The sequence below is a fragment of the Pezoporus occidentalis genome, unplaced genomic scaffold, assembly GCF_034315485.1.
Source record: "Pezoporus occidentalis ecotype Australia unplaced genomic scaffold, CSIRO_AGI_Poc_V1 ctg4, whole genome shotgun sequence".
Taxonomy (NCBI): Eukaryota; Metazoa; Chordata; class Aves; order Psittaciformes; family Psittacidae; genus Pezoporus; species Pezoporus occidentalis.
The window spans coordinates 12252988-12267238 of record NW_026915724.1 but is presented as its reverse complement, the minus strand read 5'-3'; the positions used below and the strand labels follow the sequence as shown (position 1 = coordinate 12267238).

Below are 14251 nucleotides of genomic sequence, written 5' to 3'. Positions count from 1 at the left end.
CTGCTTGAATTAATTCTGAAATTCAGTCTTTTTGGATTTGGAACATTCCAGACAGAAACATAATACTTTAAAATCACTGTATGAAATAGGACGAGAATGTTTCACGCAAGGAGAGTTAGGAAATGTTTCTTTTCAGGCAAAGATGTGTTATGCTATTTTAGTATGTTTATGCAACAAGAATATCATTTAGCTCAAAGGGTTCCCATAAGACTTACCTGTGACCATTAAAAAAAACTGCAAAGATGGCAAATATAATCAGCCCTTGCTCAGCACCAAAGAATCATTACTTATAGTTTACACAAGACACATATTGTGGACACCTTCTACTTAGAGAAGTAGAGTTTGGGAGAAAAAGCATCTATATTACATTCAAAATACTGGCACTATCTGGAATTTTGGGCTATGAGAGCACTCCCTTTTTTAATGTTGAACTAGTCGAATGTTGAACAAGCTGAATGACTCAAAAATCTCAGCTGTTGAAATATGTTACCCCACAAGAGTTACACAGTTGATATTATAATACAACCTGTTAACAGAAAAACATACGACAAAAAAATTACTCACATCCTCAGTGTTAACAATAAGTTTTGCTATGAAGAGGCGAATATTTAGTGGTACTGACGGGTTTCCTAATTTGCCATGCAGAAATTTCATCCATAGAGGAAGATCTACTGGAATCATACCCTGAAATTTAAAAGAAATGAGCAAAAATAATTTCACTTTACAGATCAAACAGAATTATCAGCCAAAAAGCCACCAGCTCAAGCACACAAGTCTCACTATACAGTTAAGAAAATAAATGAATGGATTCAATCATGATTCCCTATACTTGGTATAGTTAGTGAAAAATTGCTGATATTTTGGTTAATACTGGCCTCCTCCACTATGGGTGTGATCTGGTTCCTATGCATATGTTTAATCAGAGTGGTCATAGAAGCCATACATTCGTGTTGGTTGAATTCATCCATTTCAAGTTCCATCTCATCGTTTAAACCTATGTATTCTGTGGGCTCCTGAAAGAAAAAAAAGTGTTACTATGATTAGCAACAATACTTTTTTTTTTTAAATCATGATAATGCTATGAGTCATTCTGATCTTATCTGTGTTTCCAGATTTGACTATATGCTCAGTGTGTGCAACAGGGAATACATTAGATGTGTTGTTCAAACAGGCACCTCCCATAGACATGCACATCTTCTTACTTTCCGTGCCAACAGATGTCAAGTTCATGTTAGCTCTGACTTTACTACCTGCCAGAACGAGGGAGGAGACAACCATCATAGTATATTGTTTTACAGGTATCTTTTTACAACTCTGGCTGGACTTCACTCACATTACTCAACTTCAGAAACCCAAGGCAGGGCACTCCTTTTCTCCAGAGAGAAGGGAAGAAGAAAATGACTGACACAACACAGCTCCAAGTCCCCTCCCTCGTCTTCTGGAGGAATGCACTCTTAGTCAAGTAGAACAAACACAGAAGACTAGAAATTTTTCTTTCTTAACCCAAATAAATGTATGTAATTATTACAAGGCATAAAACTTTTCTTCCTCACAGCACATAAATCAGTAAAAAATTACCTTTCTCCTGAAACGAGCACTGCTAGCTGTAACATCTTGGGAGCTATAGGAAAAACCTTGGACTCCAGTAGAAAAGTCAAACTGACTCATTTCCTCACTCAAACTGCTATCCATCATGTATGATGCAGAAGCTAAATACTTGGGTTCATCTAAATAGGAAAAAGAATAGACCATTAATCAAGGCAATTACAAGAAGCACGCCTTTATTTGCCATTAAAACTTGAGGGTGGGTGGAAATTGGTTTTTAGATTAAGCACATTGAATGCTTTTATTTGTTCCTTCTACTATAGAAGCCAATTAACAACACATCAATGAACACTGCATGAAAGGGTAAGAAGGCATTTTTTTCATAGTCGTGACTTTCATACCCTGACCGCTATTCCCTGCATCCCTGGCCTCCTTTCTAATGGCAATGTACCGCTTCTTCCTTTCCAGAGGCACCTAAACAGCAAGAAATAAAGTTTGATAATTATTATTACTTTTTAATTTACAGTTTATTTACAATTATTTACAGAACTGCCAAAAATAATCAGGACTATTTAACATCAAGAGAAATCCCATGTTGTACATGGTTATAATTAATGCTACAGACCAAGAGCAATTATTCCTACAGCCATTCACTGCAACACTAAGTGTGCTAAAATGTATATTAAAGTTAACTACACTGCAGGTGTGCTCTAAATTTCAAGTCTGGATTTCTCTCAGAAAAATGTATTTTAAAAGATGAGTACTCAATTTTTTATTCATTACAGAATCCTCTTCCTCTTTATGTGAGAACTGACTGGGCCTACAATGACTACTCTGTTGAAGCCATACTAAATTTTTACTTAGGAACACTAAAGCCCAGCAATTCCACTCACCTCAATTTCTATAGGAAATGTATACTGACGCTTCAGGTCTATCAAATTTTCAAAAATCAGCAGGTTCTGCAAAGCAAAGCATGTTTGGAAATACCGAAATTATAATTCTGCACACAGTAGCAACTGCTCTGAAAGTTTTTTATCTCTTCTTTTAAAAGCCCCCTACACAATATAGAAAATACGGCATGTTTTCACTTCTAGATCAATACCCTAAAGAAAATTTTGCTATTGAACTACTCAAGAATACACAGCAAAATGTGCTCTGTAAAGAGGGTATCTCTTATTTAAGTATATTCCAAGCACTGGATAACTTAAACAACAGGTTTTTTTCTCATATTTTAGAAAACTGACTGAGAGTGGATGGAAAATAGGGCAAATGTATTACTACTTCATGCATTTCTAAACAGACATTAAAACCTTCCTCATCAATTCAAATTGCATGAAGAATGCACGGAAGTCAGCTATGACTCCTTTCATTGCCTCACTGGGTAGTTTGTTAATAAAACTGCATATAATACAGGTTCATTTCTTTGATTTATTGTAATCAGGTAACGTCACTTTGTGTCTGATGTTCTGCAAGCCTTCTACAGCAATAACAGCTTCTCACCTTTTCTGATTTTTCTGTAAAAAGAAATCCTTGGTAAAATTTACTTTCAGTGAAGACGCAACTTATAACAGCAACAGCACAATTATATGCTGCACAGTGATACTGTCTCCTCTTCTCCAGCAGCTGACTCTCTCCTGCCATGTTTTCTGTAAATGCATCATAGCATGACCTTAAAATACAAAGCAAGAAAACACCATCAGAAATCTTGTTCTGAGCAGCACAAGAAAGGCCCCAGTCAGAGACCAGTGAATCAACAGAATTTCAAGAAATCTTTGTTACTATAGCAGTATCAGATTAAACCAGGTTTTCCACAGGTATATTGTGCTAAAATGGCAAAGACAGCTTCCCAAAGTATTTACACAGGCAGTCCTTAATGTTAGGAATATGATGACAGGCCACTTTCAGATAAGACACAGATGTTTCAACATATACATAAAATCTCTCTCATGGTAATTTCCCAAGAAACTATGAATGGATAGGCATGCTAACCTATGCTATAGATTAGCCAGAGAAAACCAGTTCTGATGCAATTTCTATAGGTCTTTTGCCCATAGCCATTCATAGATCTGCAAACCACAGCCAAGAAATTCTTTAACATCCTCACAGGACACAGTACTGTAAAATAAAACTAAACAAAAAAAAAAAAGTGAACAGCAATTCAGACCTTTTTTTTTCCCAGATTATTAAACGAACTAAGGAATATTCATTAGCATATATATTCAAGCATTAATCTTTTGTCCTCCTCTGCAGTGGTGATTAAACCAAATTACTCCTACTGGGTGTGCCACTGTATTATGAAATGTAAATGAAACCCCATCCCATCTTCTCATCAATCATATGAATACCCAGTTTACAACACATAACCATACTCTACATAAAAGTGGAAGTACACTGAAACCAAAATCATAAAAATACAAATTGAAAGCCAAGAATCATACTGAAAAGCAAAAATAAAAGCACAAGCTTAACAAACAGAAAAAAAAAGGCAAAATCAGGAGGAAAAGTTATCCTGACACAGCACTGTAGTCTCCACTAGAGATCATTCTGTCAATGCAAATTCAATATTGTGTATTCCATTTAAAATCAAAAGCTACATGACAGATTACATTTACCCGTGCACAAATCAATCTTCTGCTTTATACGGCATACTTAAAAACCTATCTGTCCAAAACCTAATTAGAAATCAAAAGGAAATAAAATAAATAATAGTCTTACTTTACTAGCATCTTGGTAAGTTCATTTCCTTCTACATTCATGGAGCCACGGTAAGCTTGGTTAATTTTAGAGTCCTTGGAGTAAACATCCTCTTTTGAAAGACGCACATACATCACTTCTAGCAGCTTGTAATAGCCCATTTTCTTGGTGACTTGTGTGTCAAAAGCATGTTCATTAGACTGGAAACAAATAAGCAAACCCTCAGGAAGATTTCTGGATCGTGCCCTTCCTAAGCAGCTCCACAGTTATTGTAGGTTCTACTAAACAGCCTTCTGCTTACTTTTACCTTTCAAAACAGAGAAAAGAGCTGCTGCTGCTGAAACACTGATAGACTCTGTGTAACACAGGTATTCAAACTACGTTGACCTGCTCCTTGTTAGATGAGCTGTCTTAACTACAATTGGCCTAAATCATTATAGTGATATTGGAGTAAAATAAGCAGAACAAGTAACAGCTCAGACTTATTACACCTGTAAACAAAATGTACATATATGTTACTATACTGGGTATCATTTGTAAGTTTCTTTATGCACCTTCCTTTGGTGCCAATAATTATAGCAACAGAAACTACAGGTGGGACTACAGCAACAGCAAAGACCTCCACTGACAACAAATTCATTGCATTAACTATACTCTAAATTGGAAGATAGGCTGTAAATAGAGAAAAGAAATCTGTGTTCTTAAATCCTTGCTGAAGGATCTTTGCAATGATGAGAAGGTGTATTTATTTCTCTAGAAGTGAAGCACCCAATTTAAGAGCTTTCATTATGGAGGATGAATATCTCTCTCCTAAAATGTAGTAACGGGTTATAATTCTATAAAGCTTTTATATTTCAAAGTCAGAATAGGGTTTTGCTTTTGACAGAACTTCAAACCCCTTTATTTATATATATATATATATATAATTTCAACTTTGATTTTTATACACAGTAGATATGCAAACATACATGAACTTCAAAAGAAAAGCGCGTTGAGGAATAAAGAAAAGTTTCTCAATAATAATCGAACTGTGTAACTGGCACAAAATTCTGCTAGAAAACTAGAAATCAAACACTTGCAAATAACATTTCACTCAAAGCTAAGAGAAACGTACATACCAACACCAACATTTTACTAGACCTTCCCCAACCCTAAAAAAAAAAAAAAGAATTAATACCTTTGTAAACCTGGAATTAAGTGTATCCATAGCCTGTACTATAATTTTGACAAGGAATTCTCTCAGTGCATCCAAGCTGCAGTGCCATAAGAGAGTGAGGAGAGAACGATCCATAAATGCTTGACGAGTAGTATTTGAAAGTAGTTCTTCACTCTGGAACATTTTGTGAATAGTGTCCAACAATAACACTTGTTTGTCAGTGGTGCTCCTAAACAAGACGGAAATCTCAAATTTAAAAATCTTTTACCAGGCTCCATTTATGTCTCAAACCCCTGCGACATTTACAATTTTTACTGCCTGCATTCATACCTTCTTGGGTTATCATCCTACAAGACATGAAAGATCAGGCTTAATCACCACTTACTGTGGAGCTCGCCAAAGAAAATGTCAGCCTCCTACTCTGCAACAGATGGTAAACTTTTTTATGTACCTTTTGATAGTTCAATTCAAAAGCAAGCATTAGCTTTCTCAGATCCTTTCACTGAACAACCTAAAAATCCTGTAAGTTTACCAGTGCATATGAAGGATAGAGGCAAACAAGAAAGAAAAAAACAAGGAGACTTTACTGTTATGGCCTATCAAGCCTCACATTACCAGATAAATTGTTGTTGTTATGAATAATTTTATAAAAGCTAAAATTTCAAACATGAGATTTGGGCATAAGATAAGTGAACTGGTTCAGGAAACTACATGCTCCAGAACAGTCACTACTTACTAACCCATTATGAATCGGAAATGTTTGGTTTGGAAGAGACCAAACCAAACAGGGGGACAAAGCACATCTGTGCCTACAATCTAGCACCCTGGAAATATTCAATTAAATAAATGTGCTATTGTATTTTCAAAGGGGTTGAACAAAGTAATTCGTTGTCAGTTTAAGTGCTATCAACTTATACACGGAGAGCAAATATAGGTATCACAAACAATTACTATCTTCAACTGAAATCTGCCAGAAAAGCTAATTTGCAGAAAGCTTTACAAAATTTGCTCAGGCTTTGGAAGTGTCATTTGGAAATTGGTGCTACTTGTTCATACTTCAGAAATATTTTGGAAATGTGAAGACGATAGCAAAATCTGGATTAAAACTATTATGTAAAACTTTTTGCTGTAAATCATCACTAATGCAAGAACAACACAAGAGGGGAAGCACATTTGCTTCTGCAAAAATTCAATGAGAACAAGAGCAAAATCCAACAGACTGACCTTCTGGAAATTCTTTTGAAGCTGGCTTGAAATAAGTCCTCCATGAAGTGTTTGTGGTCCCTACAGAGAACTTCCGTCATCAACTGCAACAACATTGGGCTCTGAGACAATTCTAATGCATCTAAAAACTGAAAAAGAAGTAATGAATAACAAAAGGAGCCACACTGGATGAAATAAATTCAATGAAATTATGTCATCATTTTTCAATACTAAGCAGAAGCAGATACACAGAAGGATATGTTTGTTTAATGTACATTAAACTTCTGGATAGATATAACTCAGAAACTAAAAAGCTAATTTTCTTCTGTGAACTGAGAGTCCTACTGCATAATTCCAGATCCTGTGAAACACTGTTTCTAGACACAATTCACTTAGACTTTTAATTACATACTTGTTAGAAATACTGACCTTCTTAGTGCAGTCTACATAGTTATTGTGCTTCAAGGTTCCTTTGGGAAACTCATCAGACCTCATAGGAAAATTGAAAGCCACAAGTTGATCAAGAGCATTCTTAAGGTCATGAAGTTTTTCTCCAGTCAAATTAGTGAAGAAAGGGAGAATTATCACTGCTTGGCCCTGAGGAAAAAAAACCAACCCAACAAACAAAACCAAACAAGTAATTTCAAACTAAAAAACTGTATTATTCTCGTACTATGAAGCAATCTAAATAGGACCACAATATAGCAGCAGTGGCTGTGGTTACTGATTCAATGGTTCGGTGTACTGGTAAAGAGATGTTATGTAGCTGCTCACCTTTCAAGTGCCAGTTCAGGAAACAGCTTTGGTCACTACTGAGTTTGAGTTAAAAACTAATTAATATCTCATGGCTGACATGGCTATGAATAAGACCCCACTGTTCTCTTAAGCAAGCATCCATTCTCATACAAGTCACTGATTTAATGTGCAACACAGCAGCTAAACCAAGATCCTCAACTTTATTATTTTGAATACACTGTAAAGTACAAAACCCTGTCTAGCTACAGTCAGGCTGGCAGAGCAGAAAACATGCAAAGCTGTTTCATGAGTACAAAATTTTTAATCTTCTAGTCCCAACCTTAAGCTCCATGGTCCTTTATAACTTCCACTTTCAATATGTATATAGCACTTTATCTCCCTCTCCTGACCAAGCCACGTACAGCAGTTAATCCACTAGTACTGGTCTCACACTTGCAAACATGGACATTGAAATCATGCAAATTTGTAATTTGATGTGTAGGAAATGCCGCTCCTTGCTAAAAGCTTATTATACGCTGTCATTTCTCAAATGAACACTATAGAGTTCTAAACAATTTGCAACTGACAGCACTTTTCTTTTTCCTAAAAATTACATGTCTTTTCATTTGGGCAGGAATACAAAAGAGCACCTAAACCCAAGGCATGACAACTGCGATACTGCTTTCTGTCTGAAGAATGAAAAGGATAATTTGCAATTTTTAGGATGTTCAACAATGCATTAAAGAAAGAAAAAAAAGGAAGTAGTGTTCATGTTACTGTGCAAAGTAAGGTAAAATTTAAGCCAAATAACAGTGAATTTCATGAACAACTAACATTCTAGTCTGGGGAGGGCAGAGAAACCACTCAAGTGAGCAATTTACCTTAAGATTTAAGCCTAAATTCTGATCAATCAGTAGACTGGTATAGGTATTAAAAACAGCTGTAAATGCTTCGTGACTGGTATTGAAAGAAACTGAAGAGTCTATCTGGAATGACACAGGAAACGAGACAATTAGGTTGTTGTTTTTTTTTTTCACTAGTCAAAGAGATCATTGTATTAATGAACAATAAAGCCCCCATAAGCTATAGGATTATTTCCAAAAATACACTGACTTAACAAAAAGCACACACAGAATTATTCTGGTTTTAAAACCAAGAAGAATTTTAAAACCACCTAAACACTAGAAACAAAATCATAATGTTGGGTATTTTCCAGATCAAGAAAACATTAAGCTTCTTCTCAAAGTCAGATTTCCTGCTTGTCACTTCACTGCCAGCTAATACAGCAATATAGCTCACATGCTGTGTCCTAACAGATGCCTTTAAAACAATTCAAGTTAAAAAGAAGCAATTATATAAAAAAAACAATCCTCAGTAAGTAATCTTTGTGTATACTTGCATACAACTACTTTTGCAAGTTCCTAAAAACCCCCAAAGGATAAGCAGATAAATTATGTTTTCACAACAGAGAAAGAAAAAAAGACCAAACCACCAATTTAACAGAAAGCAAAGGTTTTTGAAGATCTTTCTGCAGTTTGCTGGTATGTGTAGAACTCCTCCATTGTGACTTTCTGGATGCCAACATGACAAACAATATTATCAGAAGCTGCTCAGTTTCAAAGTTTACTCCCTGCACTTGAAGCAATTCTCCAAAGGGAAAAGAGGCAGCTAAAACATGACAGAAGTCACAAAAGAAAAAAAAAGGGGGTGGGGAAATGGGTGGTGCAAAATCTAGAAATTTCTGCCTGTCTAAATATTTTTCTGTACTTTGCAAATAAAATAATCAGATTCTGGTATTCTCCAACTTTTTTTCCCCCCAGTACAAATCATTAGAATGTAACAGCATTTCTTGAAAACAAGACACAATTCCTACAGCATCAGAAAAGTTACCTGAAGTTCATAAAGCAATGCATACCTGCAGAACTTTTGCCAGCAGGGTCAAGACTGCCATTTTGCTCTCGGGAGTTGAACCTTTGGCCCACCAACTGTCCAGTTTCTCCCAGTTTCTTAGTACAGCTGTCACCAATTTCACTCCTTGCTGCTTGCGTACAGTACGCTCCCTAAAACTCTGATCTAACATGCCATTCAAAATGCTACCAACCTGGAAGGAAAAGCAAATCACAAGAAATAGCCTTTCAAACAACATATATACAACTCTCTACGATGAAATTAAACAATTCCTGGTATTACAAAAGTATGCGCCCAGTCTTTTAACGCATTCCTTGGAAGTAACACCTTTAAGCATAACATCTTGGATTAAAAAAGATGTTTTTAAAAGGATTCTCTGCTTTCTTGAGCATCTTTTTAAGCAAAAGGGAAAGTGAACCTTTGATCTTTCTTTATGAGCCTTCTGTTTGTCAGAAGCACTGAAAGGAGGCTTCTCCATTATAACACGTCTCCTTTGTGGATCTGAAGATGAGCTGTACATCTTACACAACTGAGTGAGTAGTATGGATCAACAGGAGTAAATCTGTTGAGAAAAACAACTGGTGCCGAGAATGAGTACCTGACAACTACCCTGTATGTATTTCAGGTCACAGGGAGTTGTGTATGTGTTTCTCTCTTTTTAATACTTTTTTAATATTAGCCCTGCTCTTGTCCTATGGACTAAATGCCCTTTAGCAGCTGAAGTTAATTTTCCAGTTCAGTTTTATCCAAAACAAATTCAGTCTACATCTCTGGGACCACTCTGCAATGAAAATCAATGCACAGTAAAGGGGGACTACCAGACTTGTTTTGAATGGACATTCTTGACATCAAGTCCTATGCAAAGAAACCCTGAAATCAAAAAATTTCATAATAGGTAATATGTAAGCACTTTCCACTCAGTCTGACATGAGACAGCCTATGTCAAGTTGCCAGAGATCATGAAGATGCCACCAGGCCATGATAAAAAAAAAAAAAAAAGCACCAAACCTAAAAACCTATCAATGCAATGCTGTCCAAAGTGCAACCAAATACCTCACAACACACTCAGTTACATCTACCTATAACAACAACAAAGTGTTACTCCTAATATTCTAAAAATCCCCTTTTAAAGAACAAGTTCAATACCATTTGGGGGTTGCTGACAGATGATTTCATAAGCTGGACTATGATCACATCCAGGTTTTTCAGCAGCTGTTGATTAATGGTTTCTGAGAACAGGCTGTAGAAATACTGTCCATGACAGAAATTGAGCAGGTTCTTCTGTGATGTTCCTGATAGCGGCACAGATAACACTACTGTGTTCAAGAGCAGACTTACTAGCTCCTCACACTGGGAAAATTAAGGCAGAGAGACAGTTACCCTCAAACATATTAAATTCCACTCATTCATATGAGTTTTTTAAAGCTCCCATCCCAAACTCTTTTATGTTACCAGAAAGCACAAAAATAAAGTATAAACAGAACACTGAAATTCTTGTTATCTACAACTGTCACTCAATTAAGCCAGAGAATTGTTACAGCTCCTCTGCAATGTAATAAATAAAACCTCAGTCTCTGCTACAAAAAATATGGGTAGAAGACTACTGATGAGACATATTAAACGATGATTGAGTATTGAAACTAGAGAATTGTATCCTACCTGGTCATCAATATCAAATGCTAGCTGCAGGAGTCTATCAGCTAGTTTCTTACTGCTGATGTCTAACAGTGGAAGAGATACTCTTTCACCTCCAGGTGCAATGCCTTTATAAATAACTGAAAGAAGTTTAGAGCCAACTGAGAAAGGAGGCCCTCCATCCTATGGAAATAAACAAACAAACAAGTGATAATTAATATACACTGAAAAAAAATAACAAAAGGGCCTTCCAATCCATCTGTATAGCTAAGGAAAACACTTGAACTCCAGGACATCTTCTTATAAAGTAATGCAAATATACCATGACGAGGCACCTTTCTAACTGAGGAACAAGATTTTTTATGACACAACCTTGCTGTGTACAAAGTTCAGAACAAGCTAACAGTAACTGGGAATTCTTCAAAAGATTCTAATCCTCCCCAGACTTTTTTTTTTTTTTCAGGTAACACTATTACTACAGAAGTAAAATGAACAGTTTAGTCAAACCGGATGGGCCACAAAAGGTAAACCATGCAGCTCCTTCCTACAATCACAGCTCTAGCTTTAGTTTAGACATAAAGGATGGATGACAAACACCCACATAGAAATTAAATATTTTGTTAATTGTTACATACAGCCTTGCTCACCAATAGACAAATTTTCTGTCTGTGGCTGTCGTATAGCCTGAAATAAAAGAGACTTACTGCAAACAGAAACTTAGTAGAATTTGAGAACTATAGCCTGGATCCCCATCCCCCAGCCACTCTCTATCCTGTTTTCCTGCAACTCAGACTCACTATATTGCTTCTGATCAGCCAGAAGGTATTAATTTTCTTATCTTTCTCATCACTTTGAATATTCTCTGTTTAAAAACTGTTGAAAAATGTCTCCTTTATAGGACAGTGAATCCTGATTTTTTGATCTTTCAGTCTTGTGAAGTTCAGTGAAAGGAAGTTTTAGGTAGATTCTGGTTGCCTCCAGATCTTGGAAACTGGAAATTGGAGAAAGACATAACTACAAAGATCTTTCAAACCTCAAGTATTATGCCACTCAGATTTGTAGTATAAACATAAAACATTTATTTCTGGTCCCATTCAAGTCCAGTCCTTCACGGTTGATCTCATTTTACTTAACTTCTTCATCTGACCTGTTCTCTGTTGTCATACTGGCATCCTACACAAGAAAAGCCCTTTACTGTATAAAAATATTCACCTGTATTTTCTGGATAAACAATTACCTGATTGTGAAGAACAGAATGAAGCAGGCCAGATTTCTGGAGTTGCTTGCAGGCAGAAAGGACAGCACTAAACCTAACTTGATCAAAACGTGCCTCTGAATTAAACAGATCAACAGAACAAAGGTCCTCAAGGCTAATGAGAAAAGAGAAGCAGGAACATTACGTTGGTGGGGAGCTCCACGTGCAGCCATGTTATATATTTTCCATTTTTTCATGGTGGGTGGCATTTATTCTTGATTCATGCTTACCAGAAAATCCCCACTTACCTCTGCAGTGTGATTCTCTTTTTTACGCACAGTTTCAAAGATTCCTTATAGGGAGATTTCATCAAAGCTTTCATAAGTCTTACTGAGATATCTGGGAGATTTTTCATGACTTGTACATCAGCTGTATTAAAGCCCACATGCGATGGATCACACACTGTCATCACGAGAAGCTCTATAAAATTTGCATTAAGCAGTTCCTTCTCAAGTAGCTAAAAAGAATAACACATCGAACAAAAGCTTTATTTAAAAATTAGTTTAGATTTCCCTATTATATTCTCCATAACTTATCATTAGTTCTTCTACCTAAAATGAAGCCAAATATGGAACAGTAACTATTCTCACTGACATTCTCTTACTCTATGAAATGTCTTGACTTTCAATTGTGCTAATCCACAGAAATTAAGTATCTATAAAATTATACACAGCATTTATGCTATCTCATCAAACTGCACAGAAGATCTTTTAAGTCCACACAGGCCTGTTTCAGTCTTGATTATACACCTGTAATCACTCTGAAATCCAGATGTACACGTCTGTACACTATTAGAGATTTACAGAAAATTACAGTCACAGTCTCAGAACTAAACTTGGCAGTGTAAACTTCATAAGAGACTTACAAGTACTATACTTTATATAGTTAAGTAAGAGTTTCTACTACATCAAAGCTAGGCACACTGAGAGACCTAGTATCTATACTGAATTCAAGAAAGAATTGCCACAATCTGACTTTATGACTTTTAAGCAGCTATCACTTCCACACATTTAAGGCCATTAGGAGTCATGGGGGAAATATTCACGGCAAGTACTCCATACTCCATACTAAACAGCAATCTCACAGTCAACATATAGGAACTGGAATATACAGGAAACGTTAATTCCTCTAATCAAAACTACATCACCCAGTAAAATTCATTTGTGCAGTACAATTCTATTCACTTACATGCTAAGACCGTAACAGTTTGCGACACATCAATTTCAATTAAAGCACCACGAAAGATGATGCTCTCCAGTGAACAAACCTCACAATGAAGACACAAATCTTTAACTACATATAAAATTTGTATCCTTTATCCACTACAGATTTCAGTGCCTACCTTCCAGAAATCCTGCTGGCACGTTTCCAGGATCATGGTGACAAACTCCATGATTCGGACTATAATGGTACACTTGCTGTAATTATACATGTCTCTCTCTTGTGGACTGAACATGCTACCTTTTGATCTGCAGTCAAAGCACTGCTCTGCTGCACTGATATCATGCAAAGCAATAGTTTCCAGGAAGAACTGCACAGCTTCCAAGAATGAGGATCCTGCATTTATACCTAAGAAGAATCAGACCAAGTTGAAATGATACAGCAGCTCTCAACTAACTGGATACTAGCTGCATCCAACAATGACCTTACAGTATGGTTTTAAACCAAGAGGCGACACTGACAGACAACTTGGAACTTGTACAAGACTTCATAGTAAAATAACTATCCAAGTATATTATTAGTGACAAAAAAAAAGCATTTTGTTTAATCTGTCATAAATAATTAAAAGAAAAACTCTTCGAGAGACCCTATGGCTATACAAGGTATGACAATGCACCCAATCAAAATTCAAATACAAGGGGTTTGGACCTGATGCAGGTGAAGCATCAGGAACTGAAGAAAGGGAAAATGTACAGGGCTTGAAATGAAAAGGTAACTTTATTCTCCAGACATTAATAAAGAGTAGGTAAACAGGTTTGGAATGATTGAGGGGAAATAAACATGCAAACACATATATACATAATCTGTTGCTCTCCTTACCAAAGGGAAATTGGCTGTACAGAATGATTTTTGAAGATGGGAGAGTAAAAGAAGTTGCTGGTGAGTAGATGACTGAGAGA

At 36.2% G+C, this 14251-nt stretch overlaps 1 protein-coding gene across 1 annotated transcript in view; it reads right to left on the bottom strand.

The window, feature by feature from the left end:
* PRKDC (protein kinase, DNA-activated, catalytic subunit) overlaps nucleotides 1-14251 on the bottom strand; it is an 81991-nt gene that overhangs the window by 41259 nt on the left and 26481 nt on the right. The window contains exons 32-48 of the mRNA XM_062633440.1: nucleotides 13474-13700; nucleotides 12380-12588; nucleotides 12114-12246; nucleotides 10901-11059; nucleotides 10388-10591; nucleotides 9249-9434; nucleotides 8215-8319; nucleotides 7028-7195; nucleotides 6620-6747; nucleotides 5417-5624; nucleotides 4261-4439; nucleotides 3046-3214; nucleotides 2439-2504; nucleotides 1947-2019; nucleotides 1579-1727; nucleotides 876-1013; nucleotides 565-684 (exon numbers count right to left, since the gene is read on the bottom strand). Coding sequence (XP_062489424.1) covers nucleotides 565-684; nucleotides 876-1013; nucleotides 1579-1727; nucleotides 1947-2019; nucleotides 2439-2504; nucleotides 3046-3214; nucleotides 4261-4439; nucleotides 5417-5624; nucleotides 6620-6747; nucleotides 7028-7195; nucleotides 8215-8319; nucleotides 9249-9434; nucleotides 10388-10591; nucleotides 10901-11059; nucleotides 12114-12246; nucleotides 12380-12588; nucleotides 13474-13700 — 2621 coding nt within the window. The remainder of the gene's footprint in view (nucleotides 1-564; nucleotides 685-875; nucleotides 1014-1578; nucleotides 1728-1946; nucleotides 2020-2438; nucleotides 2505-3045; nucleotides 3215-4260; nucleotides 4440-5416; nucleotides 5625-6619; nucleotides 6748-7027; nucleotides 7196-8214; nucleotides 8320-9248; nucleotides 9435-10387; nucleotides 10592-10900; nucleotides 11060-12113; nucleotides 12247-12379; nucleotides 12589-13473; nucleotides 13701-14251) is intronic.